An 18138-nucleotide genomic window follows, 5' to 3' on the forward strand; every position below is an offset into this window, starting at 1 on the left:
AATTCAGTGGTTGTCGTTTAGTTTTAGTTAGTTTTCTCGTTTGAATTGTTTTACATTGTCTTATCGGGGCCTTTTATAGCTGACTATTCTGTATAGGCTTTGCTCATTGTTGAAGGCCTTACGGTGATAACTTATAGTTGTTAATGTCTGTGTCATTTTGGTCTTTTGTGGATAGTTGTCTTATTGGCAATCATACCACATCTTCTTTTTAAATATTACATTTTAAACATGTTTTTGTGAACTAGTGTTAACACTATAAACATTTAAACCGAACGAAATGCGTTTTTGATGTTTAAAATAATGATTTGCATAAATTGATTTTGATTTAATGGTTCACCTCATAACAGAAAGAGAAAAAAAAATATTGATGATTATACAATATATTTGCGTTACTAAATGATAAAATCGTGCACAGAAGGCTAAGTTTATGATATATACATGCATTGGTTCAAGAATTCAATAAACATCATGTTTCACTTAATGTATAAACATATTAATAATATTTAATTTTTAGTTCATTATTTCCATTCTTCCTCCTTTTAAAACGTTGAGCATGTCCAACACTCGATTACTACATTTACCAGACAGTTTGTTAATCCCAGGTATCGTATCTTAGAGTGATTTAGCAGCAACATGACATCATCTTAAAACATGAAAATGATCAATAAAAGGTTTTAGATTTGTTCCTCTGCAAATAAGATACGCTGGCATTCTGATTATAATCATTGTCAATTATGAGACATTCAGTCGAGTTATTTGCTTAATTGTGGTGCAACATTCACTTCGTGTTCAATTTCAACTTCAAAAGCCATTCCTGAAAATAAAACTAATCATCAAAACACTGAAGCTATATTGATGCATGAAATTCTATTTTAAAAATCAAAGATCATATATCATAATTTTTTGGCAATATTACAATTTCAACGAAACATACACAAGTAATGCTTAAGCAATACAGACTATAAGTAATATCGGGAATCCTTCATCAACCTGCTTCAACAAAAAGCCCTCTGATAACATACTTCATTATGTATGCATGTGCCTTTCCCAAGTCAGGAGCCTGTAATTCAGTGGTTGTCGTTTGTTTACGTTTTACATATTTGTTTTTCGTTTAATTTTTGTACATAAATATGGCCGTTAGTTTTCTCGTTTAAATTGTTTTACATTGTCATTTCAGGGCCTTTTATAGCTGACTATGCGGTATGGACTTTGCTCATTGTCGAAGGCCGTACGGTGACCTATAGTTGTTAATTTCTGTGTCATTTTAGTCTCAATCAATAATCAATCATCGTCTTCGTATACATCTACTTAGATATGACTTCATTATTTTTGACATAATTTTAGCCCATCTACCTTATTATAGGAAGACTGATTGATTATTGATTTATAGTGAGTTGCTGCTTACAAGTGAGCTATTAAATCAAGAGTTCCTAGTGGTAAAGTTTAAATCTTCCCTTCGTCAATTTTACGGACACTATCATAAGTTAAGTTAGGGTAAAGGTCATTTATATTTCGATTTTTTAAAGTAGTATATCTCAAATTGTGGGAAAAATGTTTTGGTTTAACTCTATATGTTTTGAAACGGTGCCATTTTTGACGAAAGATTTTGATGGACCTAATAACAAAACATAGCTCACATATGTTATGAACCTTTTGTGATTACTGAATTTCATGACATACTCAAACAGGTAAACAGTACAGTAAAGTCGTCAATAACTACCGATAAGACTAGCTAACTAAATATACTCATCATAGATACGAGGATTGAAGTTTTGTCTTTGTATATAAACATTTCATTATCAAGGAAATCTGACGAATTAAAACATATTTACCTGATTTGATATGTTCAATCTGACGATGGACAACTTTCACTTCCTCTTCTGAAATAGTTTTTGCAACAATTTCGTTAAAATGATATATATACAGCTTGACTGGTTTGTTATGTAGATCAAACCTTGATAACAGATCATCTAGAATTTTACACAAGTCAGTATATCGTTTTTCGTCAATTTTAAATGTCTCAGAATGAAATATTTCATTTCTTGTTAATCGTATGCGCTCAATATCATCTCCAATAGATATGTCTGTAGACTGAATGTTGTGCCATAGACCACCCCATCCATTACTTGGAGTATGCTTATTAATTCTTCTTTGCTCACTGTACAAATATGTTATATCACAATCACTCCTAGTACGAACGAATGTTTTATCTTGTTTCAATAAATCATACAAAACATTAGTAAGGATATTCAGCACAATCATCCCCATTTTTGCAAAGTTAAACTCCTCCTTGGTCAACTGAAAATTAATAAATAGTGAAATGAAAAGCGTTGTCAAATTTCCTGATCCCTAAAATATTTTGAAAACAGTTCAAATATGGTTTTACATCAAATAAAAGATTAAAATAGAATGTTGCATGCAATAGTAAAAGTGTCGCCTGATAAAACGCCACACATTATCAACTCCATCATAAACAAATAAGCTTTTAAGTGGATTGAACAATGTGTCATTAATGGTGATGGAATAAATTGAATAAAGTATAACAATGATTCTTCTATCCAAAACCAAATACCTTCATATTTTGATAAAATAGAACCAACTACTATTTCGAATTCTATATAAAAAAAGCAGATATTTTATTTCTAATTATACGTCAGTTATATTAGACGTCAATATAGAAAATAATGTTCCTTCTACTTCAGACTGTGAAACATCTAGTATAAGATATGTTCCCTATGGTCATGCCATTACAGGAGACCTCAACATCGTCGAAGACCGTGAGGTCAAAACTTTTCTTAAGAAAGGACCGACATATCGTCCTCCATTCATAATAGATTGGAAACTTTGTCGTCATTTCATCAAAGTCTGCCTACTATAAAAATTGGTGTAAACGTGAAAAATTTGATAAAAAATCTCTAGATAGTTATTTGTTTAAATTATGAATATTGTTAATATTCGTATATCTCATTTTGAAAACAATTTTGAAATTAATAATAGGGTCCATGATACTTCCATTTCTAGACTTAAAAATAAACTCTGAAGTACTCGCACTAAGTACTAATAAAGCTCACGAAAATAATAATTTTTGGAATGTTGAATATTCTTTAATGGTTTTAAATTAAAAAAACATAGTCCTTTTAATGCTGTTGATAGCAATGTTTTTTTTAGAAAAAGAAAAAGTTTTTTCATGTTTAATCAAATAGTCTTTTAAAATATATAATTGCAAATTTATTTTCTGTAACTCGTTTAAATATATAAAAAAGAAGATGTGATATGATTGACAATTAGACAAATCTCCACAAGAGACCACAACATGCACAATGACACAGAAATTAACAATTATAGGTCATCGTACGGCCTTCAACAATGAGCAAAGCACACACTGAATAGTCATCTAATATAGGCACCGACATGACATTGTTAAACAATTAAAACGAGAAAACGAACAGCCTGATTTATGTACAATAATGAACGTGACCGGGAACTTTTATATACCAACAATAAAAAGAGACTAAGTACATACATGTATCTGAGAGTACTTGCAGTTACTGACAGCTAGATCAAAACCACTAACAACTAATAAAAAATAAAGCCTTTTTCTGCAACGAAAATGGAAAGTAAGCTAGATACACTTACTGAAAATGTAGAGATATGATTGAAGCTTTAATTTTTTTTCTGGGCAACACAAATGTACGTTCCGGCACAAACTGCGCCCCTTTAATAGCAGTTTTATTAATCGTGTATTTCTCTGAGTCGCAATCTATCACCAAACTCAGTAAAGTCACGTCATTCATTGTTACATTTGGTTGATACATTCAACAATACCTGCCGTTATCTGGATGATATGTTTTCGTTAAATAATTCAGAGTTCTATAAATATGCTACCGAAATTTACACTAAAGAACTTACTTTGGCTATATCTAACATTAACAGAAGTAGTTGTCTCTTTCTAGATTGAGACATTTCAATTTCTAAAGGGAAACTCCACACTAAAATTGACGACAAAAGAAACAATTTTTCATTCCCTATTGTTAAATTTACTTTTTTAAACGGCGATGTTCCTTTGGCTCCATTATACGGTGTTTATATATCCCAGCTTGTTCGTTATGCTTGTGTGTGTAGTGATGTCATAGATTTTAACGAACGTAACAAATGCATCACTCGAAAATTGTTTAGTCAGGGATTTCGATACCATAAATTACTTAAAACTTTTACTAAATTTTTTCATAGATACAAAGATTCATTAGTAAATTTAGCTGTAAAAACTTATTAAAAACGTTATTTCACATTCAAAATTTTACGGTAATATTGTACTGAAAGAGCGGAAATCAGTACGTGATCCGTGTAAACTCATCGAACCTTTAAACAAACTTTAAGTTATTAGTAAAGGTTATCTTACCAATATTGTAATAATATCTTTAAATATAGTTTACATTTGCACAAATATCGATTTTGTCAGCAGCAACTTAAATCATAACTAAAAGGACATGGAATTTTTACCTAGGAATATTATTGACATGGACATAATTTCCCAGAATTACAAAATGGACACACAGCTCTTCAACAATATTAAAACATAACATTTTCATATATTCACCTTTAAAATTTTGATCTAAGAATATTAGTCTGGGGACATTAATTTTATCAAAAATATAAATATATTATAACTCTTAAACATTATTAAAACATAACATTAACATTTTCATTGTTTATATACAATTAAATTTATGATAGGATTTTATAGGACTCGATTTCCTGGGAAGAATACTCTGGGGACATAGATTACCAACATTGGACTAAATATCCTTAAATCTAGTAAATTCTGTAACCATGGACTTTTGATATTAGAAATATGTGTACGCTTAGGCACATTTCAACAGTACACATTGATCACTTACATATGCTCATTGTGATAATATGTCTTTTGATTGAGTTTCAATCGATGTTTTATAGTGTGTCTTTCTATGTTGTGATGTTACACTATTGCTATAAGGGTGAATGTTTGGTACCATTAAAACGTTTAAACCCGCTGCAATTGTTTGCACATATCCGAAGTCCGGAATCTGATGTTCAGAAGTTATAGTGTTTCTCGTGTTTTACATAGATCAGACCATCGGTTTGCCCCGTTTGAATTGTTTTACACTAGTATATTTTGGGGCCCTTTATAGCTTGCTCTGCGATGTGAGCCAAGGCTACGAGTTGAAGAAAATACTTTGACCTATCATGGTTTACTTTTAAATTGTGACTTGGATAGAAAGTTGTCTCATTGGCACTTATACCAAATCTTCTAACATCTATTTTACTGTACAAGACGCTCATTTCAATCCTTTCTTGTTTATTCAGGAGACACATTCAATCAAGACAATCATGACAGGAAAAGTATATGCTAAAATATTTTGTTGCTGGTTCTTGTTGTTAAGATGCATACTATTACATAAACAATTGACAGTTAAGTATCTTTTCGTATAATCATTAAATCCTCACTACATTTAGGCATTACATACCCCTGTTGAATTGCCAGGTCTAGTTGACTCTTCAAATACATTTGAAAATGCGTGCACTTCAGTTTTGAAAAAGCAGCGCACCTAAAAAAAAAAAAAACACATGTTAAGTGAAAATGAAAATTAATTTTCAATTTCAATAACAATTATAATAATTTTGTATAGGTCGCACTTTGTAAATACAGCTGTTACTTAAAGGAGGACGAAATATACCAGAGGGACAGTCAAACTCATGGATTATAAATACACTGACAACGCTATGGCTAAAAAAGAAAAAAAAAGACAAACATACAAATAATGGCTACAGTACACAAGACACAACATAGAAACTAAAGACTAAGCAACACGAACCTCACCAAAAACCGAGGTGCTCCGGAAGAGTAAGCAGATCCTCTCCACATGTGGCACCCGTCGTGTTACTTATGGTAATACAAATCCGGTAAATAGTCTTCTTTAGTAGATCAAATTCGTAAATAGGGAAGGGGATTGTAGTAACGAAATAAGAAACATATCCGATATCATATGTGAAACGGTTATTCCATATCGATCAATTAACTCGCGATGGCTTCCGTAAAATTTACGAAGGGATGATTTCAACTTCACCATTTGGAACTTTTGGTTTAAAAGCTTCCTTGTGAGCAGCAACCTTCTAGAGGCATAACTTTTGAATGTTACCAGCAAAGAAACATATTGTTGCGGTGAACATTGAAGAAGGCCCAAATTGAAGGTAGGGGTAGTTTAGCATTTACGTACAAGTTTAAATACTAACAAGTTCGGGGCACATAAATGTTGAAAATATGCAGCACAGCCCTATCTTTTGAACTTTTGAAAAAATTGTAATGCATATCAACCATTCTAGGATATTTTTTTTACGAAGCTAAATAGTGAAATTGGGCCAGCACAGTTTTAGCCGCAAAGGCAGTTCATATAGGAACTTCATTGTCTATATTTACAGAAATACAATCTTTAGTATTGTTTTATTTGTCTTTTTGAATATTACTTTTACTGGTTTTTTTGTAATATCCATTTGATGTGTCTCGGTACTTGTACATTCCGTCATTGTGTTATTGTGTTATGGTAAATTTTTGAATTGTTGTCTTTCACTTTTGCTTAAGGGCTTTGCCTATATGCCCTTTTAAGTTTCTTTGTTACATATTTGTTTGTTTTTGAAGTGATTTAGATAACAACACAAAGTTGACTGTTGCTCCCTTATTTTGACATCTTTACCTTTAAAAAATAAAATTGTGAATGGAGATTGGGAGTATGTCAAAGAGACAACAACTCTACCAAAAATCAGAAAACAGTCGAAGATGTGTTGTCAATACAAAAATAAAATCCGCATTCGAAGGCATGCTTCAGCTGGTCCTTAAAAAACATGTATCAGTTCAGTGATAATGGACGTCATACTAAACTCTAAACTTAAAATATAAATGAAATTAAAACAACAAAAAAAAAACAACGTAGAAGACTAGGATCTCAGTTAAGGAAACTAGTCCAGTACACATGAATGGAGTCCGTTAATAAATCTACCATGTTTTAAATGTTATATTGTATCGAAATGAAAAGTATGTATAGGGTATACAACGCACTCAAGAACATCTGTAATTCAAAAGTATCATTTATCAACACCTTAAGAAGCACAATCATCCTATTAAATATTTAGCAGTTCAACCTTTAGAAGTAGTAAATAAGCAGCCTGATAAATCTCATTCAAAGTTTGTACGATGACGGAAAAAAGTTTAATTAAATTGGATTAAAAAATTACAGACAGTCTACCCTCTCGTTCTTAATGATAATATCATGGGGATTGGTAATATATCTAAAACCGATTCCGTTAACATTTTGGATATAGTTTCTAAAACTGTTCGTAAAAACCGTTCTCACGGTCGTAGAACAAATCGCAATCAAAGAAAATTTCGGACCAATCATACCAATATTTCGGACCTAATTTCTATTTAAAAAAACAACGGCAGACATTATCTGTTAACAAAGCTCTGTTCAATACCGGTTAATAAGTTAAATAAAATTTTAGAGGATTGCAACACAATTTCATATAGCAGTCCTAAGTATGAAATTGTTCAAATTATTATGGCATATTGTTATTCTAAACTATTTCCCAAAATTGATCGCCCTGAAGATCATAAAAAACATTTTATTAAAATAAAGTATGTCAATAAAGGTTTTGATTTTATAAATATTGCAGGTATATTTAACGACCATTCTGTTAAAGAACAAATTCCTTGATATTTTGACAATACTGAGCTACCTCTTATTTGTTATATTTACAAGAAATCTACCCGGACATTTGTGTTTAATTATAGTCAATTGTGTAAAGATGTTAATATCAGTGAAAATACACCTACTTCATGTAACTGTAGTAATTTCGAATAAATTTATGGACCCATTTCCCATGTTATAACAGGAGATCTTAACCTCGTTCGAGACCGAGAGTTAAAATCATTCCTCAGTAAAGGACCTAAATATCGTTCCCCGTCAATCATAAATTGGAATGAGTGTCGTAATATCATCCACGACTCACTCCATACTTACTGTATGAAATGGATAAAACGGGAAAAAGCTGACAAAAAATCTTTGGACTCTTTTTTCAATTCAGTAATGAAGATAGTTGATATACGTATTCAACATTTTAAAGAACGTTTTACTATAAACAATAACCACAATAAACCTATTTCTCGTATCAAACATAAACTAAAAGAACTAGCCAAGGAATTTGTTTTTGTCCCGGCCGATAAAGCTGCTTATAATATTATTATTGTTTGACGTAAATTTTACATTGAGGTTCTGAAAAAAGAAATCACCAATTCACCAACATTCTAACTGACTCCATTATCAGAAAACGACATATGTAACAAACATAAACTTTAAGCTACCGCTTTACAAGCAGAACCAAATACAATGAAAGTTCCAACTATGTATTGGCTTCTGAAGCTACACAAAACACCTTACAGATATAGATTTATTTCGTCTTCAAGCCATTGTTCCACTGCTAAATTGTCTATTCTTCTTACCAGCACACTCGGTACAATCAAAAACCTGATAATAAATTGTTCCAATAAAGCCTTCGAAAATAGTGGAATTACTTACTTTTGGAGTGTCAAGAACTCGTTGGAAGTACTTGATAAATTGCATGCTTATATTGGTAATTTTGAATCTGTTCAAAGTTTTGATTTTTCTACCCTGTATACCACATTGCCTCATATTCTCATTAAGAAAAAATTCACACACCTAATTAAATGGGCATTTAAAAAGTCAGAATGTGAATATATATGTTCAAACTCTTTTAGGTCATTTTTTAGTAGCAATACACTAAAAAACTATGTCAATTGGACATGCTTTGATACTATAAATGCCCTTGAATTTTTACTAGATAACATTTTTGTTCGCTTTGGGGACTCCGTATATCGTCAGGTTATCGGAATTCCAATGGGGACTAACTGTGCACCACGTATTGCGGACCTGTTTTTGTATTGCTATGAGTTACAATGTATGACAAAAATAAGCAAAGACCTATCGAACCAACATCTGATAAACAAATTTAATAATACTTTTAGATATTTGAATGATATTTTGGCTCTCAATAATGACGACTTCAGTATGTTTACTAAAGAAATTTATCCTGTTGAACTTACTTTAAATAAAACTAATACTAACAATGACCACTGCCCTTTCCTCGATCTTGATATCTATATCACTAACGGAAAGCTGAATACTAAAATTTACGATAAAAGAAATTATTTTTTATTTCCTATCGTTAATTATCCATTTGTAGATGGTGACGTTCCCTTGTCACCATCTTACGATGTTTATATATCTCAACTTGTACGATTTGCTCGTATATGTAACAATGTTTTAGATTTTAACGAGAGAAATTTATGTATTACTGAAAAATTATTACACCAAGGTTTTTGATATCACAAACTAGTCAAAACATTTACTAAATTTTATCATCGGTACGTAAATATAGCTCAACATGCAGACTTCTTATACGTTCAGGTATTTCACATCCATGTTTTATGGAAATATTCTTTATAAAGCGCAAAGGTGTCAGTATTCACCTCAGAAACTAACAAAATCTTTGAATAGACTTATTACTAAAGAAGGGATATAGTTACGATACTGTTGTCAGGTCATTATATATTGCATATTTTGGCGTTAATATTGATTCACTTATAGGGTCTTTTCATCGGACCTAAACACATTTATTCAAAAACCAGTTGTTGGCATGACACGGGTTATGTTCTTCTCACATATGTTATGATGGTATGATACTAAACCCCTAACGGGGAGGATTGTGCCTGATGTTCATATGACATCTTCTGACATCAGACTCGGACTTCTCTTGAACTGAACTTTAATATGCGTATTGTTATGCGTTTATTTTTCTACATTGGCTAGAGGTATAGGGGAGGGTTGAGATCTCACAAACATGTTTAACCCCGCCGCATTATTGCGCCTGTCCCAAGTCAGGAGCCTCTGGCCTTCGCTAGTCTTGTATTATTTTAATTTTAGTTTCTTGTGTACAATTTGGAAATTAGTCTGGCGTTCATTATCACTGAACTAGCATATATTTGTGTAGGGGCCAGCTGAAGGACGCCTCCGGGTGAGGGAATTTCTCGCTACATTAAAGACCTGTTGGAGACCTTCTGCTGTTGTTTTTGCATAGGGGATAATAGGGGATAACAAGAATGTGTCCCCAGTACACGAATGCCCCACTCGCACTATCATTTTCTATGTTCAGTGGACCGTGAAAAAGTGGGTAAATCCTCTAATTTGGCATTAAAATTAAAAAGACCATATCATAGGGAACATGTATACTAAGTTTGAAGTCGATTGGACTTCAACTTCATCAAAAACTACCTTGACCAAAAACTTTAACCTGAAGCGGGACGGACGGACAAACGAACGGACAGATAAACGAACGGACGGACGAACGGACACACAGACCAGAAAACATAATGCCCCTCTTCTATTGTAGGTGGGGCATAAAAATCTGTCACTCAATTATGTTAAAAATAAGCATTGCAGTAAAGGAGGGGAAAATGGGTCCCTTCCCAGTGCCGTGCCAAAAAAAGCAGTATTATACTTAATAATCTAAAGACATATGATATTGTTCAGAAAAGTGTCAACTAATAATTAATGAGATTATTCTTTCTAAACCTATAAAAATTGAGAGTTTTTAAATGTTAAATACACAAGTTATGTATTGAACAGTTTGTTTTATTTTCTAACCTTAGTTGCAATTATTTGGTTTATTCTTGTGGTTTCTGGTCTGACATTTGTTTCTGTAATTTCTTCTGAACTCTGAAACATTTGAAATGATATTCAAAACATTTATCAGGATCATGCAATGGCCACATCTATATACAAGAGACATATTGTCTTGAAAATCTTTAGTTAATTATGAATTCCAGAAAAAAAAGAACAATATACATTTACAGGTAAAGCATGTAAAGTGTAACACAAAATATTAAAACTGGAATTTTACAAAATATCATAACTTTTTAGAAATGATGTCAACTAACTCCTATTATCGTACAAAACAATCGTTTAAAAAAGTGAAAATCTCTAGTTGAAAAACTTATACGATATTTTCCAATATTTTTTCCTTTTTATCTTTTATTATGTCACCTTGACGGAGGTCGGGTGACATATTGTTATTGCACGATTCTTTTTTATCTTTATTATGTCACCTGGGTGACATATTGCTCTCTGTTTCTTTTTCTGTATTATTATTATTATACTTCCACCTATTTTGTCCGGCAGTTTTCTCGGAGCCAATGGAACCAATCTTAATGAAAGTATAACATGTATAATGAGGAATGTCGGGTTGCAGTAGCTCTTTAGAACATAAAAAATGGCTGCCGTTACCATGGAAACGGAACAAATGTGAAAAAAATACACTTTTTGGTTTTGGTGGATTATTTGGATATGTTTAAACACAGAATCATTATATGATGATACAATGTAGATGCCCACTATATACTGGTTTTGGTATGATTTTGGCAATCATTGGAACTACTATGTTGTCATGGAAACGACACAAAAATGTTCAAAATATCAAAACGCTCCAAATTTCATAAAACTTCACAGTAACGATTAGCAACATTGGTAGATGTGGAATCTGGCGTTGAGATTCAAAAATGTCTTCTGTTACCATGAAAACAATGCCAAAAAGGTCAAAATGCTCCAAAACCTTAAAGTGGCATTTACTTTCTTAAAATGGTAGGTGAAATCGATTGAAACTTTGATAGTGTGTTCCCTTCCATGTACTAATGTGGTATCTGTTATTACATTTTGGGAATGGTCTTTCTTTGTTACCATAGGAACCATCAATAATGTCAAAAATTTCAAAAATTTCAAAATGCTCAAAAATTTATGAAAATTAATGTGATTGATTCACACATTTTGTCCATACAATTTTCTTACATTTGTATGGACCAATTGTAATGGAACTATGCCATAATGTAAACCACCATTGCAAGAAATGCAGTGAGAATTTGCACTTCCAAGATGGCCACTGTTACCATGGAAACAGTAAAAGAGTGAAAAAATGAGATTTTAGTTTTTAGTAGATAATTTGAGTTTGCCTGAACATTGGATCATCATTTTTTTATACTTTGTAGCTGTCCTCGATTTACATGTTTTGGATGATTTTGGATATCTTCAGATCTATAATGTTGCCATGGTAACTGAACAAAAATATCAAAATTTTAAAAATTCTTTAAAAATGTTTATAACTATGCAGAACGCTTGACTAGCAAATCCAGATGTGGCATTTCACTTTGGAATTTCCAAAATGACTGCCATTACCATGGAAACAAGGCAAACATATCGAAATGCTCAAAACTAATTGAAACCTTAAAAAAATGGTAAACACCAAACATAGATGTTGCCTTTGACTTTCTTATTTTCAAAATAACCGCCGTTGCCATGGAAACAGCACAATTGTTGAAAATTGAAAAACGTACAGAATGCTATGAAAACCAATATACAAATCGGTTGTAATGCATATATGTGCATTCACTGATGGAAAATGTCGAAATAACTGCCGTTTAGTGGCAATTGGGGAACCAGGGTGACATCTGTTATTGCTTGCAATGGGAATTCTAGTTAGATTTCTTATTATATTTTTACTTTCTAGCTAAATTCTAGTTAACCTTTGCTGTCGTCTCTTTAAAATCAACTTTCATGTATATCATTCAATGAATATCTAAGCAGAAAAGAATATTACAATTTTCCCCAAGTTTTCTATGATTTACTTACGCATAGTGCTTTACCCTGAAGATCTGACCATTCATCTCTAAACTCGTGGGTGGTTCTACATTTATCACAGTAATATTCTTCAATCTCCTCTGCACTAAAGTCATTTGATGCAATAACAGATTCTGGTTTTGTTTGTCCACAATCCCATTTTTTCTCAAATTTCACATTTGTCATTTTGAATCTTGTGCTAATAATCTTGTGTATTTCATCTGTAACAAAGTCGGCAATGTGTTTGTACATACCCCTCTCTAAAATACTCTTTCTTCCAAATTCTAGAATCTGAATCAAAATAATATTTGGGCACGTCGTTATCAGCAACTTTGTTAATTTTGATGTTTTCTTTAGTTCAAAGACAGCAGTCCCTCTGAAAAGAGCAATAACCCGCTGAGAGGTATTTGGTCCTTCGTCTTGTTGAAGGACACCCACTTCTGCAACTTCATACTCCCTGAACAGTGAAGCAATCACATGATTTATTAAATGTGGTGGCAAAAATCTAAACTTAAAACATAACCAAGTAGATTTTTTGCATGTATCTTCTGTCACGTTAAACATCTTGTATATGTCACACTCAGGCTGGGCTTTAACAATACAAGGTACATAATAGCAATTTGCATCGTTTCCAGAATTTCCCCCTGGTTTTATTGGTCGTATAATTATATCGAATTTCTCCATAACATTCAGTATATGTTCCTTGTGTTCGTAGAAAATATTTTTCTCGTTTTGGAATATATCCTCTAGAACTGCCTCATGCAATTTTCCTTTATGATAGAATTCTTTCCAAAGTTGTTGATTCTGAATGCTTGCAGCTCGAAATTCCTTTGCTGTAACTATACATTTGAATGCATCAGACAGCCATTGTGGATCTAAAATAATATAATCTGGAAGATCTTCAAAATAAACCAGAGCTCTAATTTCATGATGAAATTTCAAAAACAAAATGAGCTCTTCATATCTTAAAGGCTCGGATGTTTCAGTAGAGATATGCTTTAGTTCCTTAAAAGTAATTATTGGTAACTCCTTCTTCTTCTCTTGGAGATGTTTTTCCAGCTGAATAAATTTTAACGGATAGTCTGTATTCCATGTTCTATTTGTTTTGGCAAACTTTAAGATGTCTTGTCGTATTTGTTGAAATACACTGTTATTATCTTCTGTATTAGAAATAAAAACTGCATGCCTTATATGACTGCGCTCATCTTGTGCCATATTGTCTGTATACCGTAATAGGTTTTTTCTACATGCATCTTCAATCTGAAAAATTAAGTATTTTGGAATAGCCTATTTAAAACGAAACTTGAAGCATACTGTCAAAAGCTCCAACAATCTTGACAATTAACTATTGATAACCATATTGTAATATCTATCAATTTGACCTAACGGAATTTTCAAATACGATACGATATTCCCGGGCTTGTATTTCCTATTATGATTTCCTTGGTTGAGTATTGCTAATCACAAGGAAGCTATTAAACCAAGATTTCCAAATGATGAAGTGAAAATCATCCCTTCGTAAATTTTATGGACGCCATCAAGAGTTGGTTGACCGTTATAGAATAACGGTTTCACAGATACTATCGGATATAACTACAATATCCTTCCCTTTTCACGAATGTGACCTACCGAATTAGACTATTTACCGGATTTGTAATAACATAAGCAACACGACGGTGCCATATGTTGAGCAGGATTTGCTTACCATCCCGGATCACCTGAGATCACCACAGGGTTTGGTAGGGTTGATGTTGCTTAGTCTTTAGTTTTCTATGTTGTGTCTTCTGTACTTTCATTTGTCTGTTTGTCTTTTTATTTTTAGCCATGGTGTTGTCAGTTTGTTTTCTATCTATGAGTTTGACTCTCCATCTGGTATCTTTCGTCCCTGTTTCAAAGTTTCGACAGTCTTTGTAGACAGTTTTTAAGTATTAAAAGAGTGACGAAAGATACCAGAGGGACATACAAACTCACAATTAACTGACAAGGCCTGGCTAAAAAAGAAAAACGTCTAACAGACAAATAATTGTTCACGAAACACATTATGTTTGTGCCTGTCCCAAATCAAAAGCCTGTAATTCAGTGGTGGTCGTTTGTTTATGTGTTTCATATTTGTTTTCTTTTATTTTTTAAACATTAATTAGGCCGTTAGTTTTCTCGTTTGAATTGTTTTACATTGTTGAAGGCCGTACGGTGAACTATAATTGATAATTTCTTTGTCTTTTGGTCTCTTGTAGAGGGCTGTTTCATTGGCAATCATAACACATCTTTTTTTTATATAGAAAACTTAAGAATGAGTAACATGAACCACACGTAAAACTGGGAGTGATCTCAGGTCCCCAAAAAGGCTAAACTGCTACACATGTTAATTCGTAAGTCTCGTTCACTTAAAAATATGCTAAATCTTCAAATCGTATGCAATTTATGTTATTTTTTTTTTATAGTTACAGGCCTTTGTGAAATAAAAGTTTAAATAACACTAGAATAAAAATCAATATGAAAGTGTGCTCATCTTAATCTGTACGTGTTCATTACCAAATTTACCTTTTCTTTCTCTGATTTCACAGCATCTTTCCATGTACCAACAATAACCACTGGTGGATGAAAATTATCTCTTATTCTCGTATTGTCCTCATATTCATTTTTCATCTCATCTATTTTACTATAACAATGTATGGAATCCATCCAAAATCGAAATAAATCTACAAAGTGATGGTAATTGCAGAATGATTTTACTAAGCGTATACTAAAGTGCTAGGATTTAGACGCATTTATATACCTAGCAAAATAAAATTATGACTGCCAGTAGCACGTTTTAATAATTCAACAAGATTAAGACTTATCAGGTACACTCGAATCTTAAAAGTTAAAAAGTGGATCCCGATATAATATGAATTTGAAGATCACTGAAGACCCGGACAAAATTTTCCGAAAGGTTTACTCATATACAGCTTTACCAATCTTGAAAAATACATTCTAAAACAGGTTTATTGTTTCTATTGGTTTTGTTACCATGGATGTAATTGTAGGTGATTCATGTATATATTTTATTTATATACTCTATAAAACCCATCCATAAAAAAAAGAAATCCAAAAAACCGCATTTTTTAAAATTGAACTTAAAAATAAAGTTATTAAAACTAATTTAGAACATAAACCATAATTACTTACTGGAATATGTTAAAGATTATTAGCTTTTAAAGTTTCTTTGCAAATCAACAAACATTTTCTCATCACTTAAATACTAAAGACCTATGTGTCTTTATAGTGTATTACTGGGTTTGCGTAAAGAAAACACTTTCAATTCAAGCATTATGAACATCCCTTCCCTATTTAACAAATTTGCGGATGCAACTATTCAAATAAGAAAATGTTCTATCTCTGTAATATTTGCTCATAAAATGAACGGTAGCGTGAATTTCTCGCTGTAATGATGACCCTATGGTGGCCTTCGGCTGTTATCCACTCTATGGTCGGGTTGTTGTCTCTTTGACATATTCTCCATTTCCATTCTCATCTTTTTGTTAAAATCATAAATTTCTTCAACCTAGAAAATGTGTTAATTGTGACCATTGATTTTAAGCACTATTTATTTCACGGTACTCTGAGCCTAGTTGATTATCTACACTTTGACTACTATAAAGAGGATTTTATCATTACCTTGTGCCTTTTTGTCGTCAGCCTCATTCAGTTTTGTAACAACGAGATAAATGGCGTCTGGAGACAAAAAGGTTTGATGCGTGTGATAAAATTCTTCATCACCTGCAAAATCCCATAATAATAATGTGGCATACTTCTCTTTATCATGTAGATCAATATCAGATTGTAGCATGGCTTCAATATCGCTATATGCTTGTTCTAACATAATGTTAGATTGCTGATTTTCAATGCCTACAGGATGACCAACATAATCTGTATTGTTTTCAGACTGCAGAGAGGCCGCTTCTGATTCCTTTGATTCCCTCATATTTAAGATAGTTTCTGGTGAGTTTTTCCTAGCATTAGTAGCTGTTGCTTCTACCGATTCTTTCATTGGTCGCTTACGCAGGTTAAAAAGTGTTTCCTCATACGGTTTTAACAGTCTTGCATGACGTTCAGTTTCTTCATTGTTGCCTATAATTAGAAATTAAAACTTCTACTGTTGGACAATGTATTCACCAACTCATAAAAAAATTAAAGCGCAAAGGACAGAGAATATTCTACCAAACACACACATATAATTAAAGATTAAGCAAATTGAAGCCCAGAAAAAAACAAGAAGATTCACGTCAGTTGCTTTGGAAGGTTATGATTTCCTGTTCTACAAGTGTTACCTTTTCCTTGCAAGTAAAAACCCGCTGATTTCAAAATAGTAGAAACGGAACAAAATTGAGGTTACGGTCATTCGTGACAAAGTTGTTCACTACCAGTCAACCATATTATTCGTTTTTTGTCCAATGTTTTCTATCATAAATTAAAAAATACTAGCCAAAATGGTATAATTAAGGTTATACATATGAATAAAAGCAATATTCTGAAAAAATAATCTTCCCGAAATTTTAATCTATGAAATTTCTGTTGACCCATGGACCTCTCACTTCATAGGGATGTTTTCACCCAATGAGTCAAATAATCTTATTATATATACCAGGATAAAGATAGTGTTGATTGCTAAAACATGACAAAAAAACAGGGTAATAATAGTTTAGTTTAAACATATTTATTTATAGTGGATTGGAAAACAAGTCTGGCAACTTATATTAATCCCTTTCTACGTTGGTGGTGCGAGTGCTGCCTTGTAGCGGCCTTAGCCTGCTCTTTTTAGAAATCTACAAGAGTGTCTTTAACGTGCAAGAGATACGACTCTCTCTTAACACGGGTCTCCTTCCGACGGACTAATATCTTTTCCTCAAGACCATACTTGCAAATGGTTAATACTAAAATGTATACTGTTAGCGAAATGCACGCCACCAGCATCAATAAATTCAATTGAAACAAATTATGGTCCACATGATTTACAGAAACTTTATCAGAAATTCAATTTGGATAGACGGATTCAAAACTGTGCATGTGTAAAAAAACAAAGAGAAATTGTTGTGTCAAGATATAAGTACCCTACCGTCTAATTTATTCCATTCACCATCGTCATAATTTGCTTTACATCTTATTCTATGAATTTCGATCCCATTTGTACTGGTCAACTCCCTGTTGTGTATTTCTTCTCCAAACAATCGTTTAAGTAATGAAGTTTTCCCGGCTCCCTTCTTTCCGACAATGACTAATCGAATATCCCTCTTTTTTCAGACCCAGACTCCAGTAATTTGAGGTACAACGGAACAGATTTTTGGTCGGTCATCAATTTGATTTCAATCGGAACGTTGTCATCTAA

At 32.5% G+C, this 18138-nt stretch overlaps 1 protein-coding gene across 1 annotated transcript; it reads right to left on the reverse strand.

The window, feature by feature from the left end:
- Positions 1 to 632: 632 nt before the first annotated feature.
- On the reverse strand, positions 633 to 18046 carry LOC139504417 (uncharacterized; the record flags this gene model as incomplete). The annotated part of the gene is made up of 8 exons (XM_071294499.1): positions 633 to 814; positions 1833 to 2298; positions 5505 to 5585; positions 10752 to 10823; positions 12786 to 14033; positions 15315 to 15472; positions 16431 to 16883; positions 17869 to 18046. Coding segments are annotated over 8 exons (2718 nt in total), but the record flags the coding sequence as incomplete, so codon positions are not given.
- Between the last annotated feature and the right edge of the window lie 92 nt (positions 18047 to 18138).

This window comes from Mytilus edulis, chromosome 14 (assembly GCF_963676685.1).
Source record: "Mytilus edulis chromosome 14, xbMytEdul2.2, whole genome shotgun sequence".
Taxonomy (NCBI): Eukaryota; Metazoa; Mollusca; class Bivalvia; order Mytilida; family Mytilidae; genus Mytilus; species Mytilus edulis.